The sequence below is a fragment of the Cervus elaphus genome, chromosome 11 (genome assembly GCF_910594005.1).
Source record: "Cervus elaphus chromosome 11, mCerEla1.1, whole genome shotgun sequence".
In the NCBI taxonomy this organism is placed as follows: domain Eukaryota; kingdom Metazoa; phylum Chordata; class Mammalia; order Artiodactyla; family Cervidae; genus Cervus; species Cervus elaphus.
The window spans coordinates 87,264,061-87,280,417 of record NC_057825.1 but is presented as its reverse complement, the minus strand read 5'-3'; the positions used below and the strand labels follow the sequence as shown (position 1 = coordinate 87,280,417).

The 16,357-nt window shown below is 40.6% G+C and overlaps 1 protein-coding gene across 14 annotated transcripts in view; it reads left to right on the top strand.

Annotated features, from left to right (window-relative positions):
* LTBP1 (latent transforming growth factor beta binding protein 1) overlaps positions 1–16,357 on the top strand; it is a 442,953-nt gene that overhangs the window by 210,168 nt on the left and 216,428 nt on the right. For all 14 annotated transcript variants that reach the window (XM_043918271.1, XM_043918275.1, XM_043918274.1 and 11 more), the window contains one exon: positions 15,946–16,170. In XM_043918271.1, the coding sequence (XP_043774206.1) occupies positions 15,946–16,170 (225 nt within the window). The remainder of the gene's footprint in view (positions 1–15,945; positions 16,171–16,357) is intronic.

Below are 16,357 nucleotides of genomic sequence, written 5' to 3'. Positions count from 1 at the left end.
AAGGTAAGAGAACCAAAAATGGGCTGCCATATCAGGAGAAATCTGAGGTAGAATTTTCTTTTATTCTAACAGGTTGTAGAATTGCAACTTGTGATACAGCTTTATAAATTTTTAGTCGTGAGTGTTTGTAAAAGGCTCTTCTTTTCCCTCTAACTTCAATTCTTTCACTAAGGCCTTATAAGTCTAAAAGTCAAAGAAGTGAGAAATCAGTTCTCACTAACTGAAGCAGAAACTGTTACCTCATCATGACAGCATTTGGCAGGTGGTTGTTCAGCTGATTTTGATGGTTGAGTTTATGCAATCTCTTTCTATACCTGTGTGTATATTCTGTCACCTTTTGTGTTACACAGAGGTTAAAGGTCACAATCTGTTGTACTCTTAAGTATGTAAAAAAGGCATTAGGAGTCTATTTCTCTAAGAATTTTCTAGCTGCCTTCCTCAAATGCACGTTCCTTTGGTGGCCACACAGGATATTCCGTATCCTTTGTGTTGGACACTTTCCTAGTCGTGGTGTTTGTGACGCCTTGCACTGCACCCCAGCGTCACCTTCCTCTCTGCTCCTTGGTGACGGCTTACCATCAGGAAGAGAACACTGTGAGGAATCCCCTCTCTTTAAAAGAAAATAAAAGACCAGGATAAAGAAATATGCTCTCCCGGGGTGGCGTAGTTAGGTGGGAGCCATGGGAAAGTAATGATCCATGGAGGGAGGGAATAAAAGGAAGCTGTAGACGGGCCATGCAGATTTTTGTTTATAGCAGTGGTTCCCAAACATTGTCTACTCAGAATTTATCCCTTTTGGCATCCAGCTGAATTTTACAGACCCCATTTCATTTTATTACCCAGTGAGTTTCTTCTTTCACGTCTCTCAGGGAATGTTTCTCTGCTTTTGTGTTATTCCTGGGCCTCCACTGTGTTATCCTGCATTCTTCCCCCACCCTCCCATCCTTGACTCTACCCTAAACTGCCCTTCCTCCTTTTCCTTTTTTTCTGCCACGTTATGTCTTCCCCCTTTTGAAGACTTCCATTCAAAATAACTTAACCTTAAAAAAAAAAAGGAAAGGAAATTGTATTAATAACTAATGGTAAGCTATTTAGATTGAAGTTTGAAGCAAAGTGAGTGATAACCCATATTTATACATTGGTTAAAAACTCCAGATGGAACAAGTTAAATAAGCAAGAAAGATGAAAATCATCTGAAGAGCTGGTATGAAATAGATTGTCATACACTTAGAGGGGTAGCAGCTTTTAAAGGAATGAAACAGAACATTATAGAGAAAAGAACCTATATACTTAATTACATGGAATTAGTAAAATATCTGTATCCAAATAAGCTAAAATGAATAGGAAATACATTTACAAAGATATTTTCATCATTAAGACAAAATCTTAAATCTGTTATCTATAAAAACCATCATAAAAGTAATTTTAAAAATCATGAAGTTTTTTGGGATAGGTAAAATATAAAGATAGTTAAAACAGTAAAAAAAACCAAAACTACAGGAAGTGTTAGAAATCTGTAGTAAATAGTCGTGCAGAATCAGCATTGTGATAATGTAACCTGATTGCATGTAGAATATTACGGCTTAGAAATTATTCTGAAACTGTTAAACTGGTGCTAATATTAAAGAACAAAATCCAAAAAAAAAAAAAAAAAAATAAAGAACAAAATCCAGTTTTGACAAGATGGGAATTTGGATATATGTTCATACACTGCTATTGATGTTAATAATTGATAAACTCTTACTAGAGGATTCATCTATTGATGTACTCAGCAGTTCTGTGTCTCCTCATTGAATACTGGGAGCAGAGTAGTGAATGAAATAACATGCAGTATATTGCATGACCTGACTGGTTATAAGGATATGCACACTGCTTTCTTGCCTGTGCATGGGTTTGTTTTCCCCTTTTATTTAAAAAAATTTTTTTGGCTATGGGGGAGTCTTCACTGCTGCACGCAGGCTTTCTTTAGTTGCAGCAAGTGGGGGCCACTCTTCATTGAGGTTCAAGGACTTCTCGTTGCAGTGGCTTCTCTTGCAGAGTATGGGCTCTAGGTGTGCAGACCTCAGTAGTTCCAGTGTGTGGGCTCAGTAGTTGTGGCACATGGGTTTAGTTGCTCCAAAGCATGTGGGATCCTCCAAGCCCAGGGATTGAACTGGTGTCTCTTGCATTGCAAGGCAGGTTCTTATTTACTGGACCACCAGGGAAGCCCCTGGTTTCCCCTTTTATATGTTCCCATCATATCCTACTCAGGGAGTTGATGCTGATGGCTAATCTTTGCTGGGTACTTACTATGTGCTGAGTGCTTTGAATATATGACTTCATTCAAGACACACAACAACCATATGAGTTGGGTTCAGTTTTTATGCTCATTTTATAGGTGAAAAAATGAGGGGCAGAGAAATGTTAAATAACTTGCTCATGGTCATATCACTAAGAAATGGTGAAACTGGCATCCACACCCCCTTGAGATCTAATTCCAGGCCCTTGTTCTTACTGCTAGTGTTCCTTGTCCTCCCTGTGATAAGATGGTTACTTTGGTTTAATTGGCTTCTATGTTTTTCTTGTTGATGATATATCACATAGCACATTGCCTGTTATATACTAAGTGGCTGCTCAATATTAGTTGAATGCATAGTGGAAAGAATTACTAAGAAAGATGAAACTATGTGCTTGAGGATATTCCTTGCAGCTTTATCTGTAATAGTTAAAAAGAAATTCAGACAATCTAAACAAATAAAAAAGGAATGGTTATATAATTTACCGTCTGTCAACTTAATGAGATATTATGTAGCTATTTAGGCTCCATATCAGTTTATAACATGGAATAGTATCTTGGCTATATAGGAACAAAAGAATACAAATGTGAGATGTGGTGATCCACACCATAACCTGGATGTCCCTCTAGGCATCAACTTATGGTATATAGATAGTATAATGATGATAATAAACACGAGCTATGCTAGCCTACTTACGCAGAAACTTCATCCCTACTGCAACCCTTGGGAGAATACCTAAGGATCACCAAGGGTTCTCCCCCCTCCCCACCTAGCGCTGGTGAGCTGTACGTCACAAACCATCTGCCCAGGTCTTTCTTTCCAGACTCTTTAAGGCCCGTTGCAGATGAAGCCGAGAGAGAGAGAGAGAGAGACCTCACCCCGCCCTGCGGAGGGTCCCTCCCCAGAACACCCAGTTCAGTGCCCTGCCTGACCTCGCTTCATGCTCAGAGAGAGGTGGTTGATAACCTGTGGAACTGGGAGAATAACCCTTTCTCTAACCCTGTCCTGCTCCTGAGCCCCAAACCAAGATTCTCCTCATGCCCAGAGTCTCACAAAGATGATGATACACCAGAAGGGAAGAGTCAGGGGGGCAGAGATTTTGGTTTGCTTGGTTTGTTGATGTTTGCCATGGGCTTAGAACAGTACTTGCTATGGCAGACATAGAATGAAACTTCACTGAATGAGCCGACGCCACTTTTTGAGGTTCACGCCTTCCTTTCTCACCTCACGGGAACTGAGGGGGACAGTGATGGATCGGTAGAGTGCAGTAGCTCTTTCTGCACCCGTGGAAGTGTTCTCTGTGCTGTCCACAAGCATTGTTCGATTCTTTTTTCATTCCACTGTTTTTGACTTTGTTCTGACTCTTCCTCTGATGTCTGTGCATCCTTCTGTTTTTTAAAAAGAAGCCCTGATATGTTTCAGCTCATGTATTTCGACCCCTGGAGGATTTCATGAGTGTACCTCATCTACAACTGGCCAGATCTCCATCTAAGTTAGGTTTTGTCCCATTTGCACATCTGGTGACCAGTTATGAAAACTGTTTCTGTGGAAGAAGGATGGAAGACTTGGGACAAGACCATGTGGTGAAACTCGAAGGATAACCTCTTGGTCTTTCCATCATAAGATCTATGTGGAAAAGAGCACTGGCTCAGGGTTTAGGAAATATGGGCTCGATCCCACGTCTGTCACAATCTGGCCCTGAAACCTAAGTACACACAATCTCTGTAGCTCACTCTTCGGTGAATAAGGTAATCAAATTAGGTTAGTTAACAGGTCTTTTTTAGCACCTCTGTGGAAACTGTAACGCTTTATGGAACATCATTTGAAAACTACTGCTTTAGTACAAAAGGTCCCCAATTTACAGTGGTCCGGCTTACCTGACGACGGTTCAGAAGCCATGTAGATTTGGTTGAAACCGTACTTTGAATTTCGACCTTTTTCCTGGGCTAACGGTAAGTGCTAGGATCCTGTCTCATGGGGCTGGGCAGTGGCAGCCGCTGCGTTCCCAGTAGTCACACCGTCATGAGGGTAAACCACCTGTATACACATCACCCTCTTCTGTACGCATGCACCCATTCTGTTTTTCACTTTCAGTACAGTGTTTAATCAGTCCATGAGATAGTCAACACTTTATTATAAAATAGGCTTGTTAGATGATGTTGCCCAACTATAAGTGTTCTGAGCGCATTTAAGGTAGACCGAGCTCAGCTAGGATGGTTCTAGGTTAGATACATTAAATGCCTTGTTAACTTTTGATATTATAGATGGGTTTATTGGGACATAACCCCATTGTAAGCTGAAGAAGTCCTGTGTATGCTTAAGTTAAACGACATCAGAAAGAAATGAGGAGTGTTAGAAGAGATAAATGCTGCATTTTTTTCCATCTTGAATTTTTAGGGAATTAATGGCAATACTTTTTTATGTTGAGTTCTTATCTGCAAAAAGCTGTGCTATGAAATACAGGAGCAGTGCAAAGAAGAGAAAGCATTATGGCCTCTTTCTTCTTATATTTAAAATCCAGTAGGAGGAAGAGAAAAATAATTATAATACAAGGCAGATTGATAAATGACATAGAAATTATTAAATATTAGATGCCCCCTCCGTGTTTGCAGGTGCTTCCAGGCTTCTTCCTATTCAGTATCTCCCTTTCTTTGGAGGAAAGTTTTATTGGAGGCCATATTTAGACCAGACTTGAAAGGGCTGCAAGAATTAGGATGTGCTGTGAAGTCAGGAGGTTGAGTGCCGTTAGCTATGCGCTCTCAAGTTAGATATGTATGTCGAGTTTTTTTTTTTAATTACTGTTTTTAAAAAAAAAAATATTTATTTGGCTGTACCAGGTCTTATTTGCAGTATGCGGGCTCTTTAGTTGCAGCACATGAACTTATTGTGGGATGTAGGATCTAGTTCCCTGACCAGGGATGGAATCCCGGGCCCCTTGCATTGGCAGTGTGGCAGAGTCTTAGCCACTGGACCACCAGGGAGGTTTCTATGTCAAGGTTTTGACTCAGCAAATATTTTAAAATTATAAATTTAGATTAATCTCTAATCCTATGCTGATGGCTCAAGAATAAATAAATAACAAGCAGATAATAATTAACTTAGTGAGAGTATACACTTGGTTCTCCAGACCAACTTTGCAAATTATAGTGGTGCAGTACATTTTTTTAAACTTATTTTTAGTATCATCTATAGCTTATGTGGTATTGTTTTTTGAGAAAGCATTTTGCAATGATATTAAAGAAAATGTCCAGCTACAATAGCTGAAATGACATTGTTTCTCTGAAGATAGTTGCAGTGATACCACTGTAAAAGGTATAGTCTTTAGGGATGAAGCATGGCATTGTTTTTATAAAACCCATCTCCCCTGTCCATTAGTCTACAGCTCTATCACTTCCCCCATTATGTTTACATAATGCTTTCAAGTGAAGTCAGCTTTTCATAAACATTTGGGCATTTTATAAACTGCTTTGTCGCTAAGTAGGCAGCTGATGTTTGAATCAGTGTCTGACTATACATTAAAATAAAAAGAAAGCACATCATGTGGCAAATTAACCCCAGCCCCTTCTACATAAATTACAAGTGACCGAATATGTATTTGTTCCTTTTAAAAAATTTATATTGTGTCAGTCATACTAGGTGAGATGAGAAAATCTGAATTTTACTCTACTACTTTGGCTAGAGTTTTGAGAACCATAGTTACAGAAATAGGAAAGAACCTGTGGATTATGTCATTGGACCACCCCCCTTTTGCAGAGGCAGGCACAGTAATCTGCAAAAGTGAAATGACTTGCCTCAATCTCCCAAGGTATATGGTATTGATGTGTTTACTCGGCACCCTGAAGATGTTGTTGTGTTATTCCTAAAGGCCAAAGAGCCCTAGGTTTGGGAGTTACTGAGAGCAAGCCTTTATGGATGAAGGGTATAAAGTGGAACTTTATGATTTACTTGATATGGAAAGCTCCCTGAAAGAAAGTATTAGTTGCTCAGTTGTGTCCAATTCTTCGTGACCCCTTGGACTCTAGCCTGCCAGGCTACTTTGTCCATGGGATTTCCTAGGCAAGAATACTGGAGTGGGTAGCCATTTCCTTCTCCAGGAGATCTTTCCAACCTGGGGATTGAACCCAGGTCTACCCGAATTGCAAGCAGATTCTTTACTGTCTGAACCACCTGGGAAGCCCAGAAAGCTCCCTAGGTTATGCAAAATATAAAACTGGATCAAATGAGATAGCCCACAGCTATGGTGAAGTTGATGATCAGTGAGCAGACAGCCATAAACAAAGTGGAGATGATGAATGGCCTCATCCCAGATTGGAAGCTCTGGTGAGCGTGTGGGTGGTAGGGCTTCCTATCTCCCCTATTATAAACAGAACGTACTATCCAAGCATTTGCTAATGCACACCAGCATTAAAAATTAGATTCGTGGGGTTTTTGTTTGTATTAAGGTTTGCATTTGTTGAAATGTGCATTTCCTTTCATTCTAGTCCAGTGTAGTATTTGATAGATGGGGATGGGATGGAAATGGTCATCTTAATTTACAGAGCAAGTAAAACATAGATTGTGGTGGGTGCATTTTTAGCTTTTAGGAAAGCATTTCCCCCTTGCCCCAAGACTTCTTTGGACTCTTTTTTCCCCCTTTTACATGTACTATGACGAGCATTAGTCTCATGTCTCACACATTAAGATAACAGTCCTCTTACTGAAAACAACTGAGATGTGTTCTCCCACAGCTCTGGGGACCAGAAAGTCAAAATCAAGGTGTAGAGGGCTACACTCCCCCTGGAGGCTTAAGAGGAGAGTCCCTTTCTTGACTCTTCCCAATTCTCATGGCTGTTGGTGCTCCCCGACTTCTGGCTGAATCATTTCCATCTCCGCCTCCATCATATTGCTTCTTCCTCTTTGGCCAAATTGCCCTGGACCTCACACTTAAAAGGACTTTGTCATTGAAGTGAGAGGTCATTGGAGAAGTCAGGTTGAGTGCCTCCTCTCAGAGATTCTAGTCACATTTGTTTTGCTCATCTAGCACCTGAAGTAATATGCACAGATTCCGGGTGTTCACAGGACACGGGCATACCTTTTGGGAGACCACCATTCAGCCCACTGTGTTTTCCATGTGCACAGATAATCAATAAAAAGGATTTTTTCGAAGTCATCTTACCTTATAGGATCATTATCTATTTGAGTCTTAAATTAAGAATTTAACTTCAGTCTGGCTAAATAGTTAATCAGAAATTTGAAATGAGGTCCACGAGTTCAAAGCCAAGTTTACAGTGCACATTCCACGTACATACAATAGGTGATTCTATTTAACCTTGCTCACCTTTGTCCTTTCTCTTCCCCTGGCTCTGTCTTTTGTACATCTTAATCTATCCTGGTCCTCGGTTTTAACTTAGTTTTTCCTGTTTTAATGGAAACATTATTATGTGTGTTAGGTCGCTTCAGTTGTGTCTGACTCTTTACAACTCTATGGACTGTTGCCTGTGAGGCTCCTCTGTCTGTGAGGATTCTCCAGGTGAGAATACCAGAATGGATTGCCATGCCTTCCTCCAGGGGATCTTCCCAACCCAGGGATTGAACCCATGTCTCCTGCGGCTCCTGCATTGCAGGTGGATTTTTCACCACTGGGAAGGCTTTATAGGTGGCCCTGTATTTTCTTGGGTTCCAAAATCTCTGCAGATGGTGACTGCAGCCATGAAATTAAAAGACGTTTTCTCCTTGGAAGAAAGCTATGACAAACCTGGACAGCATATTAAAAAGCAGAGATGTTACTTTACTGACAAAGGTCCGTATCATCAAAGCTATTTATTGATTATCTGTGCACATGGAAAACACAGTGGGCTGAATGGTGGTCTCCCAAAAGGTATGCCCGTGTCCTGTGAACACCCGGAATCTGTGCATATTACTTCAGGTGCTAGATGAGCAAAACAAATGTGACTAGAATCTCTGAGAGGAGGCACTCAACCTACTGGTTTTTCCAGTAGTCACATATGGATGTGAGAGTTGACTATAAAAAAAGTTGAGCGCAAAAGAATTGATGCTTTTGAACTGTGGTGTTGGAGAAGACTCTTGAGAGTCCCTTGACTGCAAGGAGATCCAACCAGTCAATTGTAAAGGAAATCAATCCTGAATATTCATTGGGAGGACTGATGCTGAAGCTGAAGCTCCAATACTTCGGCCACCTGATGCGAAGCGCCGACTAATTAGAAAACACTCTGATGCTGGGAAAGATTAAAGGCAGGAGGAGAAGGAGATGACAGAGGTTGAGATGGATGGATGGCATCACTGACTCAATGCACATGAGTCTGAGCAAAACCTGGGAGATGGTGAAGGACAGGGAATCCTGGCATGCTGCAGTCCAGGGGGTCGCTAAGAGTCAGACACAACTGAGCGACTGAACAACAACAGCAAATATCTTTGTGGAAAGAAAGAAGAGTCTGCCCCTGCTCTGTCTCTCCAGCCAGCTTTTCTCACTTTCTCTCTTGCTTTGACATTCCCACCACACCTGCCTCCTTTCAGTTTCTGGGCCTTTCTGAACCTGGTCTCACCTTAAGATCTTACCTCCCGTGATTTCTTCTTCTGCAAACAGCCTTCTGCCAATGTTCACATCACTAGGTTCTTCCCCTTTCACGTTTAGGTGCAACGTCACCTCCCTTGGACAGGTTGTTCCAGACCACCTGGATCGCAGATGTTTTGTTGGTTCCGTCTGGGACTCTGTTTCAGTTATCAGACGGATAATCAAGAATAGACTCCGAGCAGTTTTGGAGCACAGCAATGGTAAATCTCTGCATTCAAAAAAACCCCAAAAAACTCAAACTTAGATTTTAGGAAATGCCTACTAATCTCTGTGCTTCCTTTCTTGGCTCATGTGTAGGACAGCTCCTCTGTCCTTGCTCCAGAGAGATGTGACCTCTCCATCTTGGCTTTCGGCTTAAGTTGTTTTATTTATTTTATTTTTTGATGCAGTGGGGGTTGGAGGTGGGGTGATGCATACTGAGTTAAATGGGAAGCATGCAGGTTTTTAAGAAGAGGGATAGGTTCTTAAAATAAGCAATGGTTTTATTTGTAGGGCAGGAATAGTGACGCAGACATAGAGAACAGTCTTGTGGATACAGTGGGGCAATTGAGAGAGTAGCCCAGCAACATATACATTACCATATATTAAATAGACAGATAGTGGAAAAGGGAGATCGACCTGGTGCTCTGTGACAACCTAGAAGGGTGGGAAGTTCAAGAGGGAGGGACTGATTCACATTGTTGTATGGTAGAAGCCAACACAACACTGTAAAGCAATTATCCTCCAATTAAAAATTTAAAAAATGAGCAGTGGTTTGCTGCAGTGTTTATTATCTGACATATTTGTTATCTGAAAGCTTTAAATGGCCACATTATTAACCTACTTTCTGGCTGAAAAGAATCTGTGGGTACCCTTTAAAAGAGAGCAAGGTAGGTATATTTAGGGGAGAGATAAAGTGATAACTTGAACTTTCTAAAAATATTATTATTTTTCTTTTCACCTTGCAAGGGACAGCAACCAAAACGTTGAAAGCCTTTAAGGGAACATTATTCTCCTAATGAGACACAAGTGGGAAAGTGGAAGTAGCTCTTCAAATCAAAATCATGTGTGTGTCTCTTTATAAAACGACAGATGTAGGTTTTCCTTCAGATGGGAGTTTGTTTGCTCTGCCCTGCATTAACCAGAATAACTTGAAACAGTCTGCTGGCACAGAAAGCGAGGGGGTGGGTGGAGGGTCCGGGGTGTTGCTGGGAGTTGCCGTAGGAAAGTCATGTGCATTCTTAGAGCGCCTTTTGGGGACAAGCAGCTGAAATATTTTTATAGTCAGCTAAGATAACAGGGAAGAATGAGAGTCTAGCTTTTTATAGACCCAATGTGTAGAAAATTCAGTTTGCCCATATTTGTATACAGATCAGTATCTATTCATTTAAACTAAGTTCCAATTTGTGGGGTAGACTGTGAATATTATCCTCTCAGCCCAGTTTGTTGAGGCCTGCAAGTTGTTTTATAGACCACTGTCAATGGTGGAATGTACCGAAATGCTGGGCATGTTTAAACCCTCCCAACTTTTTCTTCCAGCCTGGATCCTTTTGCTCATTGTGACCTTTTATAGTCGTACCATGAGATGCTTGGAGTGGTTGTCATGAAATCACAGTCTTTGGAATAACAGGCTGAAGGCACACGTACCTCTTGTTATTTGTGGTAGGTCCCAGGTGACTGTATGATGCAATGAAGTGAATTATGGTAACGACCAACAGGATGTCGAGCTGACAAGGTTATGAAATTTCTCAGCCAGCATTCTATATTACACCTTCCAGTTATATGTTCTAAAATATATGTGCCATAGCTAGACTTACAACTAGCATACCACAGGCTTCTCAAGGCAACCTTAAAGATAACTTACTCTTTTTCCTCTTCATGTGTTGAGAACGTTTTATAGAACACTGACACCCCAGACTATATATCACCAGGCAATGTTTTGAGAGTGGCAGGAACTTTTGAAACAGAAAGAAACTATTCATAGTCAAATCCTTAACTTTTGTAGGGTGATTTTAAATTTGTTTTCTTTGACATAAAAGACTATTTAGCTTTAAAAAGATCAACCTGCCACAAAGGACTCAATGCACAGTGACTGAATTGAGGCAAAGAACTTTAGATTGTAATTTAGATTTTTGTGAAAATGCTGGAACAGTAGAATAGGTATTTTATTTCTCACTCATAAATGGTTATAAATAGTGGCCAGTTACTGTTTGGAGTAAGTCAGCAGATGTGGTTTCCTTTATGACCAGAGAGACACAGGGTTATTGGAGTTCTATTTTGGGATTATTGCTGTATCCACTTAGACTGGTACTGTTTTTGAAATGTTTGTGTGGAAGCTATCTCAAAGGTTTAAAAATAGATTTAAACAAAGCTAATTAAATTAATTTCAGATTTCAAAATCTCCTATTGATACTAGAAATAAACATCAGCTTTGTTAAAAAAAAAAAAAAAGATGTATTTTAGTAAAGGTGATAGGTAGACCTCTTTGCACAGTGGTGCAGCACCATAAAAATGATCATGGAAGCTGTAACTGTGAAAACAATCTTAATAATCGGTGGGAAAATTACTAGTTCCATCGCCTTAAATTTTTCTTTTTGTCAAAACATTAAAATTCTTTTACTGTAGGTGATGTATGTATCGGGAAAGTGGAAAAAATAGTAGAGGCAATATTTACCAAGTGCCCTATGATGTAAAGTGTTAGAAACACTGAGAATTGAAGTGTTTTATTTCTTTGAGTAGAACTTAAGAGTAACCTGAATATTTTCACTTTCTTCTCGTATACTGTATGATGTGGAGTGAGTATCTTTTCTTTGCCTTAGTGAACCTTTCTAAGTTTGAATCAGGTTTCAACAACTCACCTTTGCGCTTTCCAAGTTGTGGAATATCTGAGTGCCTTTAATATCATTTCCTTGGGACCATCTTTATCCCACATCACAACCACTTTCCAGTTTCATTTCCAGTGTTACCACTTTTTGTTTCTTTGCTGTGCCTATTTTTTTTTTTTTTTGGCCATTTTGATAATACACTTCTGTAAAATGTCATGTGAGTTTGTCCTTGTGACGTGATGAGGCAACTCAACTACCTGCTTTGCTGTCTGGGTATGAGGGAGGTTCAAGAGGGAGGGGACATATGAACTGCATAACAGATATGCCGGGGTCAGTTGCCAACAGGCTCTGAAGGAAGTGATATGATTGGTTATTGGCCGTGATACACACCTGTTATTTATGTAGTGATTTGTGGACCAAGGAGAATAGCAGTGAAGTTACCTAGTTAATATTGTGGCAAATGAAGTTCAGACCATGTTTTTGGGAGACTGGTATTATTTAATTAAACTGTATTAACTGAAATTCATGCATATTGTGCTAAGTCACTTCAGTCATGTCCCACTTTTTGTGACCCCATGGACTGTAGTCTGCCAGGCTTCTCTGTCCATGGGATTCTCCAGGTGAGAATATTGGAGTGGGTTGCCATGCTCTCCTCCGGGGATCTTCCTGACCCAGGGATCGACTATACACAGTAAAGTGTGCTTGTATTCCATTGATGAATTATCTGAGATGCTTGCTCCTCAAGCTATGACCAAGAAGAAAGCTATGACCAACCTAGACAGCATATTAAAAAGCAGAGACATTACTTTACCAACAAAGGTTCATCTATTCAAAGCTATGGTTTTTCCAGTAGTCATGTATGGGTGAGAGTTGGACTATATGAGAGTTGGACTATAAAGAAAGCTGAGTGACGAAAAATTGATGCTTCTGAACCATGGTGTTGGAGAAGACTCTTGAAAGTCCCTTGGACTGCAAGGAGATCCAACCTGTCCATCCTAAAGGAAATCAGTCCTGAATATTCATTGGAAGGACTGGTGCTGAAGCTGAAACTCCAATACTTTGGCCACCTGATGCGAAGAACTGACTCATTGGAAAAGACCCTGATGCTGGGAAAGATTGAAGATGGGAGGAGAAGGGGACAACAGAGGATGAGATGGTTGGATGACATCACCGACACAATGGACATGAGTTTGAGTAGGCTCCAGGAGGACAGGGAAGCCTAGCATGCTGCAGTCTATGAGGTCATGAAGAGTTGGATACGACTGAGCGACTGAACTGAGCTGACTGAAAATCTTGTCTAGGCATGCACATTGAACTCATCCAGCAACAAGCTGTTGTTTAGTAGAAGTTCAATTTAGAATTGAACTGGGAATTATGAAGTCTTTGACTCAACCTCAGAGTCAGCTTTGACTCTTCTTACTCAGCAGCTCAGTGTAGACTAGACATTTGAGGAAGCATATTCCAGACCCTATCTTGCATGGGCAGTTTTGACTTTATCTGCCCCAGTCAGACCCTGGACATAGTTCTTGGCAGTCACCTTGGTCATTTTTTCCCAGTTCTTTCCTTTCTCTTTCAGTGTCTTACCTCTTCCTTCAGCTTCTGTTTACTTCCTGTGTCCCATCTCCACGTTTTACTGATTGCCTGTCTATCATAATATTACTTCATGTTTCTGTTAGTTCCTTTTGCCATGATCCTAATCCATGGGTTTTTCAAGTTGTCTTTCAGTTATTTTAATATTCTCCTGTCTGACTTCTCTACTTGGTCACTCTCCTTTCCAGCTAATGCCACATGCCATCACAAGAGTAATCTTCCTGGAAAATTCTCTCCTTGAAGTCTCCAAAATAATTTATTAATTACAGAGTAAAATCCAAACTTTTTATCAGACCTTTAACCATTCTCTGCGTTAAGTCTACATCTCCCAGTTTATCACCTGACTCCTCTCCCCAAGGAATCTGGGGTTTCAACAACACAGGCTATCTCATTATCTTCCAAATTTGCCTGCCTCTGGCCTTTTCACACACCATCCTCCTGGGATGCAGTCCTTTCTGTTTTTCTGAATCCCCAGCTTCAAAGACTTATTTCAAGTGAGCTCTCCTAAAACGTCTATTTTGACTTCCCAGAAATGACTTTTCTCTGAAGTTTCATAGAACTTGAATTTTATATTTTCCAGTGTTACTTATTTGTTGATGTGTATTTTTAGTTATCATGTATTACCTAACAGCTCCACTTAGCTTTTACTTTCTTCTGTAGTACCTAGAATGGTATTTGACAAAGTAGTAGCCATAAATCTGTTCATTCTTTTATCTAGTAATTTTTATTGAGCTGCAGCATTTTTTCTAAAAGCTGAACTACATGTTAGAGGGAAAACATTGAAGTCCCTGACCTCACAGAGCTCTAGTTGAATGGGACATACAGAAATGAAGTCAGAGGATTACAATGCAGTAAGCCAAGGGGCATGATGAACAGTGAATGAGAGCCCATGGAGGCACAGAGGAGAGGCCCAAACCTAGATGAGGGTCAACTGGAAATGCTTCCAGGAAGTGAGGTTTAAGCAGAGTCTCAATGGTGAGCAGGAGTTAGGTGGGCAAGTGGGGAGGGTATTGGGAAGCAAATGGAAAGAGTGTTCCAGGCCAAGAATGCAGGGTAGATAAAACATGAGGAGGGGTGAGAGAGCCCTGTCCACTCAGGAATCAAATGCAGTGTAGCTGAATTGTAGGAAATGAGGTTTCAGAGAAAACAGGATCTCTCTGATGAGAAAGATGTGGGCATATTTGATAAATGTTTAGAAGGCAGGACCTGGAGAACTGGATATTTGAGTGGTTTGAGAGGCCCCTCAGATTTCTGTTAAGCGTCCCTCAGTGAATCGGAGACGTTAGGGGGAAGATGATCCTGTTCCAAGTGGGACATTGTAAGTCTGAGATGTCTATAGAAGATCTACAGGATGGAGACAGTGTGGAGCGCAGCAGAAAGCTTTAGCTCAGAAATATGGTTTTGAGTGACATCATCATATGATAGGATGAAATCAGAATGTGTAGGGTTAGTGAAGCAGAAGATTTTTTAGCATATGTGCTGCTGAAGCGAGCACAAAGCAGAAGATTTTAAGACCAAATGTTGAAGCACATCTGTGTTTAAAGGATAAGGAAAATGTGGAGTCTGCAAAGAATAGTAAGAGACCGTGGACAAAGAGGAAAGAGCAAACCGGGTGGGTGAGATGTCACAGAAGCCAAGGGAAGACTGAAATCCAACCAATGGATTTAGCAATGCAGAGACCATTAGTGACCTGAGGAAGAGGAATTTCAGTGTAGGAGAGATATGGGAAAAGGGAACACACACAAAGAAGAGAATACAACTTGGTGCTGGCTAGCTAGTAGTGAGCAGAGAACTGAGCAGATAATTCTTTTGGAAAGTTTGGTCATGGAGGAGAGGATTGAAGCAGAATAGAAGCTGAAAGACAATGGAGTTGAGAGACTTATTTTTTAAGCTGCTGGAAATCTGATCAGTTTAAAGTCTGATGGGAAGAATTCATTAGTTGTAAAGAGGTTGGCCATAAGCTGAATTTAGCCAGAATTTAAAACTCTTCATAAAATTCTTCACCCAAACACATCCTTTTACCTTTTGCTATTCTGAATAAATTCCCAACTATTAATCACTCTGCTCCTTCTAGGTTTCACTGTGGTCTTGTTATCCTAATGGGATTGCAAATTCCTGTAAAGCAGGTTTCAAACTATTCTATTCCCTTATTCTGGGTAGCACTTAGTTCAGTTCTTTACGTAGAGAAAATTCTCGACAGATATTATTTTTAGCACTCTCATTTGTTTAATCTTGGAGGAAATATTTAATGTCCACTATGCGTTAGACATTATTTTAGTTGCTAAGGATATAAATTTCATTAAACCAGGCATTCCTTTCCCCCAAGGAGTTTATAATCTAGAAAGACAGTAAATAAGCTAGTAATAGGAAAACAAAGTAAGTACAGAATGTAGGAGATATCCTGAGTAACTTTGTATATTTACATATATGTATATTTTTTCCTATGAATTCTTTCCAGCATTGTGGATGAACAACCACAAGCAATTGGAGAGCTAAATGACTTACTTAAGGTGGAAAGAAAAACATAGTTTAAAAAAACAAAAAAAGGAAGTATTTTTGAACCCAGTGTAGATTCTCCTTTGTTTACCATTTCTAACGTCATTGGTAATATGATGGCTGTGCTTTGGGGGTGTTCTATTGGTTGATTGTTACTTAGCTTTTGAGAAGCTAACCAACTCTTCGCATTTTCTCTTTCCCGTTGCAGTAATTTGCCATCTTCCGTGTATGAATGGAGGCCAGTGCAGTTCAAGGGACAAATGCCAGTGCCCTCCAAATTTCACAGGGAAGCTCTGTCAGATCCCGGTCCACGGGGCCAGCCTGCCTAAAGTGTATCAGCATTCCCAGCAGTCAGGCAAGGCGCTGGGAACACATGTCGTCCACTCGACACATACTTTGCCTCTGACCATGACCAGCCAGCAAGGAGTAAAAGGTAAGCTGGCTGTTTTGATTTTGCCTATTCATCAGAACTCTGTTAACATGCCAAACCTATATATGTTCAGAAGCCAAGTGCCTGCGGGGTTGGCATTGGAACAGGATATGGGCCCAGTTATATGGCGACAGTGCTTTCTCGGCCATAGAGAATGGTACCTAGGAACTGAGAAAATGGAGCCCATCTT